The sequence below is a fragment of the Carcharhinus amblyrhynchos genome, chromosome 17, assembly GCF_965287045.1.
Source record: "Carcharhinus amblyrhynchos chromosome 17, sCarAmb.v2.hapA, whole genome shotgun sequence".
NCBI lineage: Eukaryota > Metazoa > Chordata > Chondrichthyes > Carcharhiniformes > Carcharhinidae > Carcharhinus > Carcharhinus amblyrhynchos.
In genome coordinates this window covers 30,633,227-30,654,667 of record NC_137340.1, presented here as the reverse complement: position 1 = coordinate 30,654,667, position 21,441 = coordinate 30,633,227, and the positions used below count along the sequence as shown (strand labels likewise).

Below are 21,441 nucleotides of genomic sequence, written 5' to 3'. Positions count from 1 at the left end.
TTGACCAATGGCCCCACAAAAAACAGGATTTCTTCTCCTCGGATCCCTGATTTTGTGGAAGGGTCACTGCTACTGTCCATTTCCCAAAGAAGACAATGCACATCTCTTAGCACTCTCCAGCCAGTGAGCAAGACCTCTATCACCTGTGTTTAATATCGCCTGTGGTCATAGAATTATACTGATTCCAGAGAAATAAAATACAGAATTCTCTTTATTACTGACATGCTGCAGCTTGTATCACCATCTGGTGATTGTGGGTGGATATTGTCCTTATCCGTGGGGGCGGGGGTGTATTGTTTTAACTCCGATCAGGGCACTCTTTCTAAAGGGCACCCCAGTCTCTTTGGAGCTGGCATTGCTGGCTCTAACACAGAGTACAAAATTCTGCTGTGATGACTGGTGATAAAAAAAAAGTCTTCTCAATGTATTACTATATTCGCATCTGCCACATGGACCCACTTTAGCTTATAGTGCAGATAGCCAACTGGAGAATACATTTATGTCCCTCTGTTCGCGCTGCCATCTTCATTTTTCTTCATTAGCGGAGCTGTAGAAACAGATGGAAATGCTGCTGTGACTGGGGGGCCAGATCCTCACCAATTAATGTTTACAGCGACAATTCAGTTATCTGGATTCCGATGATCTACTGCTCTGGTCATCTGCCAGATTTTTCACAGCTGAAAATGTTGACTAAGCTGATGTTTCATTACACAGCCAGATAATGTAAAATTCTGACCTAAATTAACAGAGAAAAAAATTACACTTGAATTGATATTGTTAGCATTATGTTCATTTTCTGACCTAGGCCATTGATGTGCCGGATGTGAAAGATTAAAGCTGCTTTACTGCCAGCTCGTAATGGCCAAGAGTCAGGCAGCTGGATACAGGCTAATTATGAATCTGCTGGGGTTTGCTAAGTTTGGCTGCGAGTAAGGTTTTTATTTGTGGATTTTTATGAGTTCACAGAATTAATGAGTCCTATCCGTTTTATAAGCGGCCAGCTAACTGCATGAGAACTGCATTTTGAAAACGGAATGTGACTCTCAAACAATATAAAAGCTAGGATATCATGGTGGCACAATGGTTAGCACTGCTGCCTCACAGCACCTGGGACTCGGGTTCAATTCTGGCCTTGGGTGTCTGTCTGTGTGGAGTTTGCATGTCCCCCCCCCCCCCGCCGTGTCTGCATGAGTTTCCTTCGGGTGCTCCGGTTTCCTCCTCCACCCCAAAGATGTGTAAGTTAAGTGGATTGGCCATGCTAAATTGCACCTTTGTGTCAGGGGGCTAGCTAGGGTAAATGTATGGGGGTTAGGCTTGGATGGGATTGTGGTTGGTGCAGTCTGAATGGGCCAAATGGCCTCCTCCTGCATTGTAGGATTTTATGATTCTACTCTGGTTTCCTCCTATAGTCTGAAAGATGTACTGGATAGGTGCATTGCCATGCTAAATTCTCCCTCAGTGTACCCAAACAAGTGCCGGAATGTGGCGACTGGCAGATTTTCGCAGTAACTTCATTGCAATGTTAATGTAAGCCTACTCGTGACACTAATAAATAAACTTTAAGTCGATAAGCTTGATTGTGATCAGGTCATTAACAAGTCTTCCATCGACATATTTCTTAGTTTTTCCCCCAATTCTTTTTTAACATTTAATCTTCTTCACCCGAACAGCATCAATTACTCACTAATGGATTGCTCTGCAGATGCCGATCACTCGAGAATCTCACTCAAGTAACCATACTTCACACATGTCAATTCATTCCCAAGCCAGATGAAGTATGAAGCTAGACACTAATACTTTCCTTGATAATAGACTTATTCACAGAATGCAGCATTACACATGTCTGCTCTCTATCTACTAACTCAGTGTCCAACAGTCTTTCTTTGTAAGCACTCTAAATACTTAAACTATGCCCTTCTCCTGTGTATAATGAACATACCATTAACATGGCATAGCCAAAGCTCACCGATCCACACATGACAACAACACAAATGCAATTTGAACAGTGGTCACTCAACAGCAACCACGATCAGGAAATTTAGTCCATTTTCCCATCCCAGCAATGGATTTAGAGCCATTTATTGCACTCCCACTGACACCCTAGCTGAAATTTATTAACTTAGCACAGACTAGAGATTGAAATTGAAATGTCTCTGGTCTCTATGCTTCAACCACTGACAGACTTAAACAGCTGAACCTCTTTTAATGTATGTGCCTATATTATACCAGTAGCTTGAGCTCCAGGTCTATCTATTTTAGTCATTTTATACCTGCTGTCTGGGCATAATAGACATTAGTTATTCTGCAACATTCTTCATGGTTTTATTAGCATTTTAGAAAATTGATTGATCCCTATGTGGTTTTTTTCAAGTAATTACAAATTAAAGACAATTGTTAACCAATTATGATTTTCTGCACCAGAGATTTAACAGATGTCAAGAACATAAGAACCAGGAGCAGGTGTAGGGCATCTGGCTCCTTGAGCCTGCTAAGCCATTCAATAAGATCATGGTTGATCTCTCCGTGGACTCAGCTCCACTTACCCCCCCACTCACCATAACTCTTAATTCCTTTACTGTTAAAAATCTATCTATCTTTGCCTTAAAACATTCAACGAGAAAGCTCAACTGCTACACAAGACAGGGAATTCCACAGATTCACAACCTTTTGGGTGAAGAAGTTCTTCCTCAACTCAGTCCTAAATCTGCTCCCTTTATTTTGAGGCTCTGCCCCCTAGTTTCACCCGCCAATGGAAACAGCTTCCCTGCTTCTATCTTATGTATTCCCTTTATAATCTTATATGTTTCTATAAGATCCACCCCCCATTCTTCTGAATGCCAACGAGTACAATCTCAGTCTCTCCTCATAAGCCAACCCTCTCAACTCCGGAATCAACCTAGTAAATCTCCTTTGCACCCCCACCAGCGCCAGTATATCCTTTCTCAAGTATGAAGACCAAAACTGTACACGGTACTCCAGGTGTGGCCTCACCAGCACCGTATACAGCTGCTCCGTAACCTCCCTGTTTTTAAACTCCATCCCTCTAGCAATGAAGGACAAAATTCCATTTGCCGCCTTAATTACCTGCTGCACCTGCAAACCAACTTTTTGTGATTCATGCACAAGGACATCTTTATGGCATTTAGTTGTTGAATAACTATAGCCTAGTCAGTGAGGGTTAGGTTTAATGGTTATTGATTTATTAGTATACAGAGTGAGTTGGAGCATGCTTAAAGTGAACCATTTCAATGATTGTCTAATCATAATGCATTGTTTTTGTAGTTCTTTTGATTTTAAGGGCGTATTTGTTTCTTTTTTCCACAGCTAAAATTGTGTACTGTTGGCGAAGTCCATTTCAATATGTATTTTTCATAGTCACCTTTTGTTTGTAATTGAAGCATGTTCCATCGTTGGTTCTAATAATTTGTTCTGACAAATGATTGCAGTGCTTGCCAAACTGGTACTCAGCAGATTATTAGCATAGTTAGACCATACACATCAATACCTAAAGTTAAATTGATCTGTTAAATTAGCTGAGATGGTGAAACCTGGAGCTAGTTTTAGAATGGCAGGTCAGTTCATAAAAACATAAATTCCCTATGGTGCAGAGGAGGCCATTTGACCCATCAATTCTGTACTGACTCTCTGTCAGAGTAATTTACCCATGCCTTCCACCCTGCCCTATCCCTGTAACTTCATACTTTTACCATGGCTAATCCATCTAAACTGCACATCTAGGGACACTAAGGCGCAATTTAGCATGACAAATACACCTAACCTGCACACCTTTGGACTGTTGGAGGAAACCCATGCAGACATGGGGAGAACGTGCAAACTCCACACAGATGCCCAGGGCCAGAATTTGAAACCAGGTCCCTGTTGTTCGCTATTAATTCTCATTCCCATTATCGGCAATAACCATTCTGAATCATAGCATCGAGGAACCTATCCATTTGTTTTACTGACTTACAGCAGTTCATAAAGAGTAGACCCCATGGAATAATCCATTTCTTCAGTTGCTAACTTTATCAGTAAAAGAATCTGTATGTGTAGAGGTGCAGTTTGAGTTGGCATTTTTATTAATGCAGCTGACAGAAGAATCTTTCCTTCATGAATTTAGATTTACAAAAAAGCATTGTGATGGAAAAGGCTTGGTTCTTATTGCTAAATTAGATGATTGAAAGCATCATGAAGCACAAAATTGCGAAGTAAACCAATAGGTGCCAGCTGTACTTTTTCAGAGACTAGCCCCAGGCTACAGATTTTTGAATGTTTCCATCAATGGGAGGCTTTAAATTTGAGAGGAAAATGCTTTGTCTCAGCTTGCCAGCTCAGTTGATGTTTGTGCCTGTGTAATCCTGAATGTCAGTGACTAAAAATAGTTAATCCATTTTCTAAAAGTGTAGGGCCACTTGATGGATGTATTACATCCATCAAGTGGCACCGGGTGGTAAAGAAGGCATTCGGCATGCTTGGTTTCATTGGTCAGAATATTGAATACAGGAGTTGGGCTGTCTTATTGAAGTTGTACAAGACATTGGTGAGGCCACACTTGGAATACTGTGTGCAATTCTGGTCACCCTGTTATAGAAAGGATATTATTAAACTAAAAAGATTGAAGAAACGATGCTAAGATGCTACCGGGACTTGATGGATTAAGTTATAAGGAGAGGCTGAATAGACTGGGACTTTTTTTCTCTGCAGCATAGGAGGCTGAAGGGTGACCTTATAGAGGTCTATAAAATAATGAGGGGCATAGAAAAGGTAGATAGTCAATATCTTTTCCCAAAGGTAGGGGAGTCTAAAACTAAAAGGCATAGTTTTAAGGTGAGATGGGCGAGATATAAAAGTGTCCAGAGGGGCAATTTTTTCACACACAGGGTGGTGAGTGTCTGGAACAAGCTGCCAGAGGTAGAAGTAGAGGTGGTACAATTTTATTTTTTAAAAAGCATTTAGATAGTTACATGGGTATGATGGGTATAGAGGGATTTGGGCCAAATGCGGGCAATTGGGATTAGCTTAGAAGTTTTAAAAAAAAGGGCAGCATGGACAAGTTGGGTTGAAGGGCCTGTTTCCATGCTGTAAACCTCTATGACTCTATAAGTCATTGCATCCTTTGGTACAATGGAAAGCCTGATCAACACTTGATTTGAATTGAATGCCGATAGTCCCAAATACAAATTTCTATTGTTGTAAGGCTGTCTATTTAATAAGGAAGGTGTAGAATTTACTTTTTGCACATTGAAGCAATGATCCCACCTCGGCTGTTTGAACATTCCTGGCCGTATTTTACCTGTCAGTTGGTTGCAGTTGGGGCCCTTTAGTGGATGGCCACACACCTCTGGACTGTCAGCCAATGGGAGGGTGGCAGTTCAGTAGTCTTAGCAATACCACTTGCATATTTTAATCTTGTACCTTTCTACATTCTCTTTGTGTGTGGGTTAGATTTATAGTTCACTGTTCAAATTACCTGTAGACCTTTCCAAAACCAGGTGAGCAAGTATTCAACTTGGACTTTGCAAGTGGACTTCTCACCTACCACCCCTTGGACATCCAGCCGAGAGGGCGGAGAGGTGAACTGCATCCCTGTTTTTGCCACTTGGACATTGAGTACCAATAGCTGAACCATGTCAGTTTGAGTGATTCACCTCTTAATTTTTCTGCTCTCACTACTCGGTCACCGTCCTGCATCCCACCGCTGACACTGTGGGCAAAGTCAGGAACTTGCAATTGAGACAGTGACATGTATCCCACCGGTGTGAGAAGTGGAAAAAGTTTTCAAAGAATATTACAACATAAAATTTTGTGGGAGAAGTTCCATCCCTTTCTTTTAGTCATAATTAATCATATTTTTTCTCTCTTAATAGCTTTCAGTGTTACATTGCAATGTAACCAAGCATCCACCCTAACAATTTTGCTGTCTATTGCTAGGGCAAGCTGCCAGTGTTGCTGCTAGGTCGCTCCACAGACCTGAGACCGGGCGAGTTTGTGGTTGCCATTGGAAGTCCATTCTCCCTACAAAACACAGTGACCACAGGAATAGTGAGCACAACTCAGCGAGGAGGCAAGGAGCTGGGACTGCGGAACTCAGATATTGATTACATTCAGACGGATGCAATTATCAATGTATGTTTGACACAGATGCACTTTTTATAAGTTAAGATTTTTTCTCACAGACATTGCCAGAGTCCATATTTTGATCTGAAAATTATTTCTGATTTCTTCATAGTATGGAAACTCAGGCGGTCCACTGGTGAACTTGGTAAGAATGTGTTTTTCTTCTTTCTGTGGCTAAAGTCTCATCTTTATTAAGCTTTAATTATTTGTCTCATTAGCTCTAGTTTTGAATTAATTTCTTACACAAGTTGTTTTTAATAAGCACTGGGATTTCAAGCCTAACCCTGGGCTAACAATCAATGGCAGAATGACTCTGAGTGCCATGTCTTCACAGCCACAGTTTAAGACCGAATGGATGGTACTGTGATATCTTCTGCATGGTGTATGTAGATACTCTGCTATACACTCTGGGTGCTCTCACTTTCATTAACTGTCATTCTACCCCACATTTCTCTGTTAGTATGAACTGTTGAATGCAAATTCCATTTAATCATCATGGATTCTCTATTCTGATAAATTGCCAAATAATTGCATTTTTGTACATTGTTTCATTTAGGACGGTGAGGTCGTTGGAATTAACACCCTGAAGGTGACTGCTGGAATATCGTTTGCAATTCCATCAGACAAAATTCGACAGTTTCTAGTTGAATCTTATGACCGACAAGCGAAGGGTATGTCACTCTTTACTTTGTTTCAATAAATTGTACCAGACCTTGCATGCAACAGTGCAATGTCATTTTAAAATCTGGATCTGAGGTAGTTTAGTTCTGGTGTGATTGTGCCCTGGCACTCTGTGCTGTGAAGTGGCATACAAGTTGAGATTCCACATGAGGAGGATTCTTAGAATTTCTACAGTGCAGAAAGAGGCCATTCAGCCTATGGAGTCTGCAGTGGTACTCGAAAAGAGCACGTTTCCCAGTCCCTCCCCTCTGTCCTATCCCCAAAACCCTATACATTTACCATGGCTAATTCATGCATCGTTGGACACTAAGGAGCAATTTCCCATGGTCAATGAACCTAATCTGCACATCTTTGGACTGTGGCAAGATATCTACGCAGACACGTGCAGAAAGTGCAAAGTCCACATAGTCACCCGAGGCCGGAATTGAACCCAGGTCCCTGGTGCTGAGGCAATGGGGCTGTGCCACCGTGCTGCCTTAGGAAAATTGGAAATAAATGTCAGCATATGTTACTCTTGTCCATCAACTAAATGCAAACTGCTGAGAACCTCTCGTTGCTTGTCCAGTAGGACAGAACAGGGTACATACATTGAAGACACCATTTCAAAACATTGGAAAATATCATGGCAATTCCATCTCCAGAAAGTACAACTTGGTTCTGAAATAGATACTTACTGAAGGTTCAGTCAATTCCCACATTGGTTATTCCTGTCTGTGATCTGGATTCAAATCCAGCCTGGAGATTAAAGCCATTTTTCATCTGTGAGTGTTCCTCCAAGCAATGAGTTTGGCCAGTCTCTAGTCTGTTCCCAGTGGGCGCAAGCCTTGTTTGCCTTTGAGGAGCTGAGAAAAAGACCTTTGAAGGAAAAGGAGATAACCATTTGTGCAGGGGAGGATGCACAGGGAAGTGGGAATCATTTAGCATTATTCTGTTAAAAAACATAAGGACATAAGGACACAAGGAGCAGGAGTAGGCAATTCAGCTCCTTGAGCCTACTCCGCCATTCAATACAATCTTGGTTGATCCCATCTCAATCTCAACTCCACTTTCCTGCCTGTCCTCCATAACCCTTCAACCCATTCCTAATTAAAAATCTGTCTGTTTCCTCCTTAAATTTACTTAATGTCCCAGCATCCACTGCCCTCAAGAGTAGCAAATCCCGCAGATTCACCATCCTTTGGGAGAAGTAGTTTCTCCTTGTCTTTGTTCTAAATCTGCTACCTCTTATCCTAAAACTGTGGCCTTGATCCACAAGAGGAAACATCTGCTTTACGTTTACTTTGTCAACAACTTTTATCATTTTATATACCTTAATTAGATCTCCTCTCATTCTTACCTTTTCAAACTCCCATTTGCAAGGATGGATTAACACATGGATTCAAGGGATCCTAAACAAATATGGGGCAACTGCCAGGGTCCCCGAACAAAAATAGGTCCCCCCTAGTAAAACCCGTGGATGAAATGCACAAATATTGAAAAAAACTGAATACACCCAGTCAATCAAAATAATGAAGCATTGAGAATACTGTCTGAAGATGGTGAGTCACAGTCTTGATATTCCTGTTTTAATGGATGATAGAGAACTGTGAAGAGGCTCAGCCCCCACACCCACCCCCGCCCTACCCCTTCACCCAATCCCCCAGGAGTTCATAAATCAATTCTGTACATTTTATACAGTACTAATTGGGAGTCACTGCAAGAAGTGTTACAAAGCACCATGACTTGGGTTAAGTGGTCAGATTACATCTAGAATTGTATTAACAATACATCAGAACATTAAAAATGCACTAAGTCTATTTGTCACTTGCAAGTATTAGGGGCATCAAGTTGTATTTCATTTGGTGAAGTTGTTAATTGCACATTGGTTGTATCTGAGAAACAGCTATCAAATTTCAAGCCACACTTTATGTTTTATGTCAGAAAACAATAACCAATACTCAAGCACAACGTGACTTCTGTTTGATAAGATACTAGAAGCTGAACTTGAGCCCACAATTTAAAAATCGTCATCAAATATATCTGGCTGCTAATGGCTCAGATTTCTAATCATTACAGATAGATTAAAGAAATGGGCCATTGTAGACACGGGTTCTGGCCATCTGTAATGATTGCTGCCCTACATCAGGAAGCCACTTTGTCCCCTGTTTCCTAACTGTAATATGGCATTGTCAAGCTGTGGTTTATATTTCTGTTGAGGACATGTTGCTTTCAGCATCATGTTTACCCTGTGGGGAAACTCTAAGCTATGTTCTGATTCAGATCTTCTTATTAAGGGGTGTGTTCATAATGTGAACATCATCTTTCAATATTAATCTCAAAGATTGCCAAGTTCAAGCTGGAACAGCTTGGGAAATGGTTATGTGATTCATTTTGCAATTATGCACTAAATATTATTGTCAAGATTCCCCTGGTTGCTGTGTGTAGCAATATTATCAATGTTTTTTGAGAATTTCCACTGCTTTGTGTCACTAGTGAAACTGTAAGCACGTTTTAAAGGAGTACATTTATTTTTGAATACCAGTATTCTGAATGGCACATTGAAAATCCAGGCAGACAAAAGTCATGGGAAATGTGTTCAGAAAAACTAATTCAATTTACCAGATAAATGTTCATTTCTAAATAAGTTAGATTTTTTTTTGCAGGACAAGGTCCAACAAAAAAGAGATACTTGGGAGTTAGAATGATTACACTTACTCCTGCGTAAGTAATCCGTAAACTTATATCTTTATAGACTAGAGCTGTGGCAATGTGCTAGTTTCTGAAGGGTGCAGAGTTTCATAATATGAATGCTGAAATATATTGTATACGTGCTGCTTCATTGCTAACACGACTCAGTCTTCTGCAATATGCAGCTGCAAGCTACTTGACATCTTTATGGTTGGTGTAATATGAATATGGGCAACATGGTAAGCTTGTCACTGTTGGGTCAACCAGCCAATCCTATCGTACTGACAGGGTTTTGTCTCCCGGCAGCGACTGACACTGTTTGGTGGTGCATTGAGCTTTGCTGCTTAACCCCTTGTCCTGCTCTATGAACAGTCACCATACCATTTGCATAACATGGGATTCTCTGGTCCAGCTGGCAGCGCACCCCTGCCCACGGGTTTCCCGGTGGCATTGAGCAGCTACAATGGGAATTCTCATTGACAGCAGTGGGAAAAGAGAATCCCACCACTCCACCTTCCACCACGGAGAAACAAGCAGCTGGGAGGCTGGAGAATCTTGCCCAACTGCAATAAACTGCAGAGTGTTAGGATGTGATGAATGCTTTCAGTTGAGTAAACATTAATTTCAAAAAAGATTTTGAGGGGGAGGGAAGTGTAGAGATTGACTTGTGCTTTGCAGTTGCTAAGGTGTGTTATTACAATCTAATTGACACGGGTGGCTGACTGGAAACTGAAGTTATGACAACAGAATGTAAAAAGGATGAAAAATTATTAGCTGACCACTTGTAGTAATTTCCATGGTCCTTGGGCATACTTGTGATATTGAGTTGCAACTGATCTGTCCTTTCAAAAAAATGATTTTTGGGTGGTAGTTGTAGGAAAAAGCTGCAGAGGACCATCTAAATGTAGGTTTCACTAGGGAAATCCTGGCTCATACTTTTGAAGTACAGTCAGATTTTCAATGTCAAGAATCAACTGTCTTTCTAAATATAGTTTTAATGCATATTGTGATGATTTGTAAAGATCATTCATTTGATGTCTAACTTTTTTCTTTGCATGCAGACTTCCAGTGGTGGTATTTGAGAGGGGGGCTTGCAGCACTAGAGAGAATGCGAGGCAGTGCAGGGATATAAACCGCAGAGTGAAGTTATATTTGAGTGATAAGGGGAGTGGGAGCTAGTGTAGGTCCTTGAGAACAGGTTATAGGCTAGCGAAATTCACTGCAGAATAGGATATGGACAGCAAAGCTTTGGATGAACTGAAATCTGGGGAAGATGGAGGCATCTGGTGAAGAGAATATTGGGTCAAGTCCGGAGGTGACAAAGATATGGAAAAGGGTTTCAGTAGATGAGGGAAGGGCAGAGCTAGATGACTTTCTGGATGTGAAAGTAAGCAACCTTTGTTTTGGAAATGATGTGAGGCCAGAAACTTGCTTAGAACTGAATAGCATGCCAAAGCTGTGAACAGCCTGGTTCAACCTGAGACAGTGGCCAGGGAGAAGGATGGAAGTAAATTCCAAAGTCTTCCCAGTATTAAACAGGAGGAATTTGCAACCCTTCCAAACCTGCATGTCCAACCAGAAATCCAGCAAAGCAGAGACACTAGATGGGTGGTAGAAATGGCGGGGGTGGGTGGGGGAAGCGGTGTCATCAACTTGCCTGAGGAAGCTGACCCTGTGACTGTAGATGACAAGGGGAAGCATGTAGGTGAAGAAGGAGTGAGGACCAAGAATGGATTGAAAGCAATGTTATAGGAATGAGAAGGACAATCACCAGTTATGCTCTGTCTTTGATTGAGTAGAACCAAGTGAGTAATCAGAGAAGTATATATAGCTGACCAATCTAAATGAAAGGTATGTTGAGAGCAGGTATAGAATTATTAGCATGCTATTCAATGGCTTTTCACTTTAAAATTTATGAAACAAATCTATGCAAGCTATTAACGCAATATAATGCACAGCTCACAAAAGGTAACTTCAAGCACATTATCCATTCGCTTTGGCATCTGGATTGGGTATCTCAATGATGGAAATCATTTTGTGGTCATGGAAATATAAAGTTGTCACTAAATTCAAAGAATTTGGTGCAGGTTTCAGTTTGGATCTGTGCAAGTATTGATGAATCTTGGTTGTTTTGCAGCCTTGCAAAGGAATTGAAAGAGAGGCAGAAAGATTTTCCTGATGTCAATGCCGGAGCCTATATCATTGAAGTTATCCCACGAACACCAGCTTCCCGGTAAGTAAGGGAAACAGCTTCTGTGTGGTTTATGTATCGTGCTGAAAGACCTCATGTAAGTCCTTCTGGAAAGTTATTAGGAAGCTCATGTGCAAACTATAGAATTGCATTGGCTTTTACTTCATAATAATGGTTATTGGTTTCAAATACACTTCACATCAGTAACATTGAGCTAAATCATACCAAAAAATGGCAGAGGGTTGTTTCCTGTGAGAAAACGGTGTGTTTCTCTCCAGAGAAACAGGCCGATTTTCTCTCCAGATCTTATGACGCTTTGCCAAAAATAATCAAGAGGGTGTGTTTTTACAGCACACTGGCAAAACCCAGCTGCACAGAGATCTTTAAAGGGTTCCCGAATCATAACCTGAGTATACCAACAACCTACCCCCAATCCATAGAGGTCGTAAGGGCTCCCCTCCCCACCGTCGGCACTTCTCCCATCCCCCCCACCCCAATCATCAGCCCTTTCCAAAAATCAGCCCCTTCCACCACCCTCCCCCACCTGATCATTGGACCCATCTTTCCCCACAATGGCTATCATCATCATCCCAGCTCTTCCTTTTGCTCCCCGCCATCAGGCTCGCACTGGGGTCTGTCCCTTGGCATAGGTTGGCACTACCATGTTAGCACTACCAGGTTGGCAGTGCTAACCTGTGCCAAGAGCCAGTGCCAGGGGCATTTGCAGGCCACGGTCTGGTTCCAGCCCTCTTCCCCAGGGCTATACTTAACATTTGCACACCCCCCTCACCCCGGGAGACCCCCACAACAGGTTCATATCTGTGTGAATCTGTTATAAACATTCTGACGTGACGGCATGTCTGCACAGTGTCTATATATCAGAGGTCGATATTTGGCAAAGGAGCGGGTTAATAACATTTAAATACATTCAAATTCATGTAAAGCAGGTGCATGCCTATTATGAATGTGAACCTGGTGACATTGCCAGCGAGGGGTAGGAAAGATCCAAAATTGCAAATTCTCCAGCAAGAACTGCAACTTCTGGATTTGAGCCCCTTCCAGCATTCGCTTGGACAGTGAGCATGGGTTCAAGATCACCCCCAACATCTCTTAAAGTTAAAATAATCAACTGTGGAAATGTCCCAAGAACCTGCTGCCTTTACACAAATCAGTTCAATGTTATATGGGGCAGGCTTGCATTTGGAACAGAAAGGCTTTCAGTTTGAAGTGAATGTTTTACATAAAGAGTTAGGGGAAATGTACATACCCAGTTATAAAAAGCTGGTGCTTGTCTCTGAAGACCTGACCCACTCTAAGTGGGGGGTGTAAGATAAATCCGATCCAGCAGTTCGAAAAGCAGTCTCTGGAAAAAGTAGCTTTAATGTTTGTTGCATCTGTCATTGAATTAACCATCCTCTGGTCTTATTTAGATTAAAAATTTTGCGCTTCATAAGAACATAAGAACATAAGAAATAGGAGCAGGAGTAGGCCATCTGGCCCTTCGAGCCTGCCCCGCCATTCAATAAGATCATGGCTGATCTGTCGTGGCTCAGTTCCACTTTCCGGCCCTCTCCCCGTAACCCTTAATCCCCTCTCTTATCAAAAACCCATCAACCCGCTTCTTGAAAATATTTAGCGAGGCAGCCTCCACCACTTCAACGGGTAGAGAATTCCAGAGATTCACCACCCTTTGAGTGAAGAAGTTCCTCCTCAACTCCGTTCTAAAACGCCCCTCCTTTATCTTGAGGCTGTGCCCCCTAGTCCTAGTGTCTTTTTTGAGCGGGAAGAGTCTCTCCACCTCTATCCTATCCATCCCATTCATCATCTTATACGTCTCAATGAGATCTCCCCTCATTCTTCTAAACTCCAACGAGTACAAGCCTAGTTTATTCAGCCTCTCCTCATAGCTCAACCCCCTCAACTCTGGTATCAGCCTAGTAAACCTCCTCTGCACTCCCTCCAAGGCCAAAATATCCTTGCGCAGGTGCGGCGCCCAAAACTGCACACAGTACTCCAGCTGCGGCCTCACCAATGCCCTATACATCTGCAGCAAGACCTCCCTACTTTTATATTCAATCCCCTTCGCTATGAAGGCCAGCATCCCATTCGCCTTCCTGACCACCTGCTGCACCTGCAAGCTGGGTTTTTGCGACTCATGCACAAGGACCCCGAGGTCCCTCTACACCGTCGCCTGCTGCAGTTTTTCGCCACGTAAGTAATAGTCCTTCCTACCATTCTTCCTACCAAAGTGGACCACCTCACACTTGCCAACATTAAATTCCATTTGCCATTTCCTGGCCCATTCGCCCAGCCTATCTAGATCCTTCTGCAGACTCTCCACACCCTCCGCACAATTTGCCGTTCCCCCAATCTTGGTGTCATCAGCAAATTTCGACACCCTACACTCGGTTCCCTCCTCCAGATCATCTATATAAATGGTAAAAAGCTGAGGCCCCAGCACCGACCCCTGGGGCACTCCACTAGTCACCATCCGCCAATCTGAATAGCACTCGTTGACCCCCACTCTCTGCCTCCTATTTGACAACCAATCCTCTATCCACGCTAACATCCTACCCCCAACTCCAAGTCCCCTGACCTTCTGCAATAACCTCTTATGAGGTACTTTGTCAAACGCCTTCTGAAAATCCAGAAAGACCACATCCACCGGCTCTTCTCTATCGACCGCCCTAGACACATCCTCATAGAACTCCAGTAAATTTGTCAGACACGACTTCCCTTTAATGAAACCGTGCTGCGTCTGCTCTATCAAGCAATTCCCTTCAAGATGCCTCGCAATTTCCTCCTTAATGACGGATTCATAGGGATCTTCTGGCATTATTTGAGAAATGGAAAAAGGAATAATTGTTCTGAGCACTGTATGGAAGGACAATGCAAAGACAGGATGACTAGATTTAGATGTTGTGTGAGATAGTGAGGAAATCTTCTTCTCTCATTGCTGCAGCTTTTTAAATAACCTGAGCTTTTGAATATTTGCTAGCTCTTGCCAAAGAGTATATATGACTAATACGTTGATGGATGGATTCCATTATCTTTATTCAACATCCTGGAAAATAGCTCAATGTTATAGACCAAGTTACATTAAAATAAAACAGATGGTGCTGAATTATGTGAAGCCATTTAATACAGGACAAATGCTGTTCAGTGCTCATATGTCAGCAAATTATCTTAGTGTCTCTTTCAAACTATTGAAAATTAAACTTGCACTGAAAAGAAATCTCATTCATATATCAGGGATTGTGTATGAGTTTGAGATTGGCATGATAGTTATTCTGAGCACTCAAAAGTAATTTGTCATCAGACAAGTATTGAAATATTAAAAATGCATTATGTAGGCACAAACTTAGTATATATTGCCAGATGTTTCTTGGATGTAGCATAAATTTTTTTTGTTCTTGTGTAGTCTCAGTTTTGCACAGTGGGGTTAATTTGCCTGTTTGAGAATAACACATGGGACCTATTACACAGCAATTCCTTGTCCTAATCCTATTTCTAACCCTATATAAAATGATCTTTTTGCATTTTGAAGTGTACAAATACTTAAGTTAGTTCTAAATACCAGTATGATTTAAAAGGCTACTCTATTCATTGATAAAGGGAAATAGCAACTACCTGCTGTGTTGTGAGCTTATGCCTTACTCCATTTCTTTTGGAAGAAACATTGAAAATAGGGGCAAACATTGAAAATTTTGCCCTTTGAACCTGCTATACCATTCGGTATGATCATTTCTGTTCCTCTTATTTCAACATCAGAGTCCAGAAATTTATCCATTTCCTTCTTAAATATATTCAGTGAATTGGCCTCCACAGCCTTCTGTGGTAATGAATTTCACTGGTTCATCATCTTCTGGGTGATGGAGGTTCTCCTCATCTCAGTCCTAAATGGCCTATCCTATACACTGAGACTGTGACCACTTGCTCTAGACTCCACGCCCTCCTCCCCACCCCAGCCAGAGCTAACAACATTTCTGTAATCCAGTCTGTCCAGCCCTATCAGAATTTTATTTCATAAGAACATAAGAAATAGGAGCAGGAGTAGGCCATCTAGCCCTTCGAGCCTGCCCCGCCATTCAATAAGATCATGGCTGATCTGTCGTGGCTCAGTTCCACTTTCCCGCCCTCTCCCCATAACCCTTAATCCCCTCTCTTATCAAGAACCCATCAACCCGCTTCTTAAAAATATTTAGCGAGGCAGCCTCCACCATTTCAACGGGCAGAGAATTCCAGAGATTCACCACCCTTTGAGTGAAGAAGTTCCTCCTCAACTCCGTTCTAAACCGCCTCCCCTTTATCTTGAGGCTGTGCCCCCTAGTCCTACTGTCCTTTCTGAGCGGGAAGAGTCTCTCCACCTCTATCCTATCCATCCCATTCATCATCTTATACGTCTCAATGAGATCTCCCCTCATTCTTCTAAACTCTAACGAGTACAAGCCCAGTTTATTCAGCCTCTCCTCATAGCTCAACCCCCTCAACTCCGGTATCAGCCTAGTAAACCTCCTCTGCACTCCCTCCAGGGCCAAAATATCCTTGCGCAGGTGCGGCGCCCAAAACTGCACACAGTACTCCAGCTGCGGCCTCACCAATGCCCTATACAGCTGCAGCAAGACCTCCCTACTTTTATATTCAATCCCCCTCGCTATGAAGGCCAGCATCCCATTCGCCTTCCTGACCACCTGCTGCACCTGCAAGCTGGGTTTTTGCGACTCATGCACAAGGACCCCGAGGTCCCTCTGCACCGTCGCCTGCTGCAGTTAGATCCCCTCAATTAGATCCCCTCTCATTCTTCTAAATTCTAGTAAATACAGGCCCAGTCGACCTAATATCTCCCCGTGTGACAATCCTACCATCCTAGGGATCAGTCTGGTGAACCTTCACTGCACTCCCTCCATGGCAAGTCTATCCGTTTTGTATATAACAGTGAAAAACTGTACACAATATTCCAGGTGTGGTCTCACCAAGGCCCTGTACAGCTGCAGTAAAATATCCTTGTTCCTGTAATCAAATTTTCTTGCAGTGAAGGCTATCAGACCATTTGCCTTCCTAACTGCTTGCTGTACCTGCATATTTGCTTTCAGTGAATGGGGTACAAGGATACCAGGCCCTTTGTACGTCTATCAGCTGACTACATTAATAAATATGCCTCCTCGTGCCATGCACAGTAATTGCCCATGATCCATAGATTTCCTATTCACCTCCTTCACCAGCATCTCCACAGCTGCATCTGAAAGCCTGTGGACTTTACTGGAAGTCATGTTACCCTCAGACATCTTCCTGCAGCTTAAAGGTGTTGGCTCTTCCATTTGCCGACTAAAATTATTGTTTGTAAATTTGCCTTCAACTTCCCGATTCTAGTCATTAATTTAAATTAGGTACAGGTTCAAACTAGGCAAAGAAGCAGAAGTCTTCTTTCAATGCTACCAACGTGGAACTGACGCCAGAAAGTTCTCACTAGTGCAATGGGTAATCAATATTAAAATGAATTTCACAGTAGAGGAGTGAAGTTTAAAGCAGAACTTCAAAGAAAAAAGAACAGTACAGCGCAGGGACAGGCCCTTTGGGCCACCAAACCTGTGCTGACATGTGTCTTTCTAAACTAAAGACCTTTTGATTCCACGCAGTCGGTATCCATTACACCATAAGACATCGGAGCCCAATTAGACCACTTGGCCCATCGAGTTCCTATAACTCCTGATTCTCTTATTAATCAAGAACCTATCTATCTCTGTCTTAAAGACACTTAATGACCTGGCTTCGACAGCCTTCTGCAGCAAAGAGTTCCACTTATTACCTCTATTCTATTACCTGCCTATTCATGTATCTGTCAAGATGCCTCTTCTATCTTCTTCTACCACCCCCTCTGGCAGCATATTCCAGGCATTTAACCACCTTTATGTAAAAAAAAACTTGCCTCTCACATCTCCCTTAAACTTTCCCCCCTTTACCTTAAACCTATGTCCTCTAATCATTGACATTTCTACCCAGGGAAAAAGACTACGACAATCCATTCTATCCATGCTCCTCTTAATTTTGTAAACTTCTATCAGGCCATCCCTCAGCCTCCAACATTCAAGTGAAAACAAACCAAGTTTGCCTGATCTCTCCTCATGGGTAATACCCTCCAAACCAGGCAACATCCTGGTAAACCTTTTTTGTACCCTCTCCAAAGCCTCCAAATCCTTTTGGTAGTGTGGTGACCGGAACTGTATGCAATGTATCCCGCTAAGAAATTAAGATACGGTTGGAAACCATGATGGGGGGGGGAGCTGTAGAGACCCTTGGAATGGGCTGAATAGCCTTCCACGTCTATATTTGTCTTATCCAACTTCTCCTTCTACTTGCTGCAGAAACATTATGTGGTTAAACAGATATAAAAAACAGGTGTAGATGACAATGAAATCTCACTGAGGCAGTATGTATGCAAAATACATCCAGAATAACGAGCCACTCTCTGCTTTTGTCTCTTTGCAGTGGGGGCCTGAAGGACCATGATGTGATTATTAGTATTAATAATCAGTTGGTAACTTCATCCAGTGACGTCAGCGATGCCATTAGAAAGGATCCAAGCCTGACCATAGTGGTCCGTCGAAGCAATGAAGATGTGATAATAAATGTTGTGACTGAAGAAATTGAACCTTAAAAGTGAGCTGGGTCTCCTTGCCTATGTGAATAAAAAAAACAAAGAAACTGATGCTTCCTGGATGAACGCAAACCCCTAGATAATGGCTGGAATTCTCCAACCTCGCCCATGGCTGAGATTCTCCAGTCCCGCTGAAAGTGAATGGAGTTTTGGCTGAGTGCCAAATTTTCCGTACTTGCTGGCAGTGGGATGAACGAGATTGGAGAATTCCAGCCGATAGCTTAGAAACCTGTTGATATTTCTATTGGACAACACCATCAGGAGGTATCTGCAGATTTTGGATACATTTCTGTGTAGAATTACAAGCTGAGATGATCTTTGATCTATTGTAAATTAAAGTCTGTTTCCTCCATGCATTTCCTTAATTCGTCTTTTTTCAACTTAATTTTGTTGTGATCTATTTTCCTTAAACTATCAGTGTGATCAATTCACTCAGAATTTCCACAGTATAAGATTGGAGGGTTATTGATATTGGAACCAAATCCCTTAAAATGCAGTTAATTAGCATTCACTGTGTGAGGGCAAGTAAAATCCATGAGGTTTCAGTCATGGGCCTAGCAGGTTTCAAACATTGGCACAACTTTTTTTTAACCTCAAGTTATCAGAGTGCATAGGCCAGGTTGACCACCAGGTTGATAAGTGGATTGCAAATATTTGTGGAAATTTTCTTGATTTCCCACCCCCTCTCCCTTCCCTAATCCTCAGCCCATGTTTTATCCAGACCAGACATTTCATATTAAGGAGCCAAGTTACTCCAGGTCTTCTTCAAAGCTAGTTTTCACATTTTTCGGGATAGGGACTTGAAGATGAACTTCCCTCTGATTTTCTCTCCCATTTTAAATGAGCACTTTTCCTATTGTTATTATTCTGCAGTGGTTATATTGAGAGAATGGGGTTAACGGGAGATTGTCTATCCAATGGGCCTGATTTAGCCACTTACTGATTTCCATGTCCCACTTCCTATCCTGCTGGGAGATCCCCTGCACCAAGAGAGTGTGTGTTTACATTGGTAACTCCTAGTTAAATAACATTTTAAATGAAGCTTGATTAGGAGAAAATCCCATGCAAGTCTAAGGCTAGGAATAACTGGGAATAATTAGATGAAGCTGAGCTTTATCTGGCCAAGGGTTAAATCCATTAAATATTCTAAAGGAAAACATTTTTTGACCAGGGTGTAGCTCCCAAGTAGCGTCTCAAAAATGCATGCCTCACAGGAACAATAGATACTAATCCTTTCCCCCGTTTTGTCTTGAATCGTGCTGAAACTGAACATCCTTGCTGGTGGCTGAATATGGCTCTACCTGAATATTCAGAAATGTGAATTGCCTATGAGTGAATTTTAGCAAGTTCAACTCCGAATCTTTTCTCTCCGTTTGTACTGGGAGCAGATCATGGGACTACTTTCCCATTTTAAAAACTGGTGCTACTGCCTCCTGATCTGCTGTTTCCACAATGTCTGATTGAAGGGTCAAATTTGTATTGCCAAGAAAGATCTTTATTGTTGATTCTTTTAATAAATCTTTTTTCTGCTTTCATGCCTATTGCAGACTGCTGTTTGTCATTACATTTGGTGCTGAAGTGTTTGGTATTCTGCCATAAAATACACTCCACATTCAATCAAACAGCATCTGGAGTGACATGTAGACCAGACTGGGTCAGGGCAGCAGATTTCCTTCCCTAAAGGACAGCAGCAATTAGCATAATGTCAAGCCATGGGTGCAAGAAGAAGACAAATGTGAGCACAATGAATGACGGAGTGCTGGAATAGGAAGAAGCTGTTTGATTGCCCCTGCCCTCTCTGACTGGGATCCTGCTCACCCCTTCCTTCATAAATGGTAGGCTTCTGCAGAAAATGCAGATGTATGGGATTGAGGGTAGTCTAGGAAATTGGATCAGGAATTGGCTAACAGATAGGAGACAGAGGGTGGTGGTTGATGGTAAATATTCGTCATGGAGTTCGGTTACGAGTGGTGTGCCTCAGGGATCTGTTTTGGGGCCACTGCTGTTTGTAATTTTTATTAATGATCTGGACGAGGGTATAGCTGGGTGGATTAGTAAATTTGCTGATGACACCAAAGTCGGAGGTGTGGTAGATTGTGAGGAAGGGTGTCATAGTTTGCAGGGAGACTTAGACAGGTTGCAGAGCTGGGCCGAGAGGTGGCGGATGGAGTTTAATGCGGAGAAGTGTGATGTGATTCACTTTGGTAGGAATAACAGATGTGTTGAGTATAGGGCTAAAGGGAGGACTTTGAATAGTGTGGATGAACAGAGGGATCTAGGTGTATGTGTACATAGATCCCTGAAAGTTGGGAATCAAGTGGATAAGGTTGTTAAGAAGGCATACGGTGTCTTGGCGTTTATTGGTAGGGGGATTGAATTTAGGAGTCGCAGCGTCATGTTGCAACTGTACACAACTCTGGTGCGGCTGCACTTGGAGTACTGTGTGCAGTTCTGGTCCCCACATTACAGGAAGGATGTGGAGGCTTTGGAGAGGGTGCAGAGGAGGTTTACCAGGATGTTGCCTGGTATGGAGGGGAGGTCCTATGAGGAGAGACTGAGGGATTTGGGGTTGTTTTCGCTAGAAAGAAGGCGGCTAAGAGGGGATCTTATTGAAACATATAAGATGATTAGAGGTTTAGATAGGGTAGATAGTGATAGCCTTTTTCCTCGGATGGAGAAAGCTAGCACGAGGGGGCATGGCTTTAAATTAAGGGGGGGTAGTTATAGGACGGATGTCAGGGGTAGGTTCTTTACCCAGAGGGTGGTGAGGGATTGGAATGCCCTGCCTGCTGCGGTTGTGGATGCGCCTAGTTTGGGGGCGTTTAAGAGATCCGTGGATAGGTTTATGGACGAAAAGGGATTGGTTTAGATTAGTGGGTCATTGTTTTTTTTTAACTGGTCGGCGCAACATCGTGGGCCGAAGGGCCTGTTCTGCACTGTAATGTTCTATGTCCTATGTTCTAAACCAATGTTGGTTGATAGAAGAGTAAAGGCTGGACTAGGACCTTGTCACCTTTGAGAGGCTCAGCGTTTAAATAGGAAGCAGTACCATAAACAAATGGACAACTTAATGGCTGCATTTTTTAATCTTTATCCAAAAACATCTCCAAGAGTGACTGACGTTTCATTC

General features: G+C 42.5%; 1 protein-coding gene across 1 annotated transcript in view; it reads left to right on the top strand.

Moving 5' to 3' along the window:
* The window catches only part of htra1b (HtrA serine peptidase 1b), a 55,762-nt gene extending 35,918 nt beyond the window's left edge, over positions 1–19,844 (top strand). The window contains exons 4-9 of the mRNA XM_080205696.1: positions 5,932–6,126; positions 6,230–6,262; positions 6,674–6,788; positions 9,441–9,498; positions 11,603–11,698; positions 18,143–19,844. Coding sequence (XP_080061822.1) covers positions 5,932–6,126; positions 6,230–6,262; positions 6,674–6,788; positions 9,441–9,498; positions 11,603–11,698; positions 18,143–18,311 — 666 coding nt within the window. The 3' untranslated portion in view covers positions 18,312–19,844. The remainder of the gene's footprint in view (positions 1–5,931; positions 6,127–6,229; positions 6,263–6,673; positions 6,789–9,440; positions 9,499–11,602; positions 11,699–18,142) is intronic.
* The last annotated feature ends 1,597 nt before the right edge of the window (positions 19,845–21,441 follow it).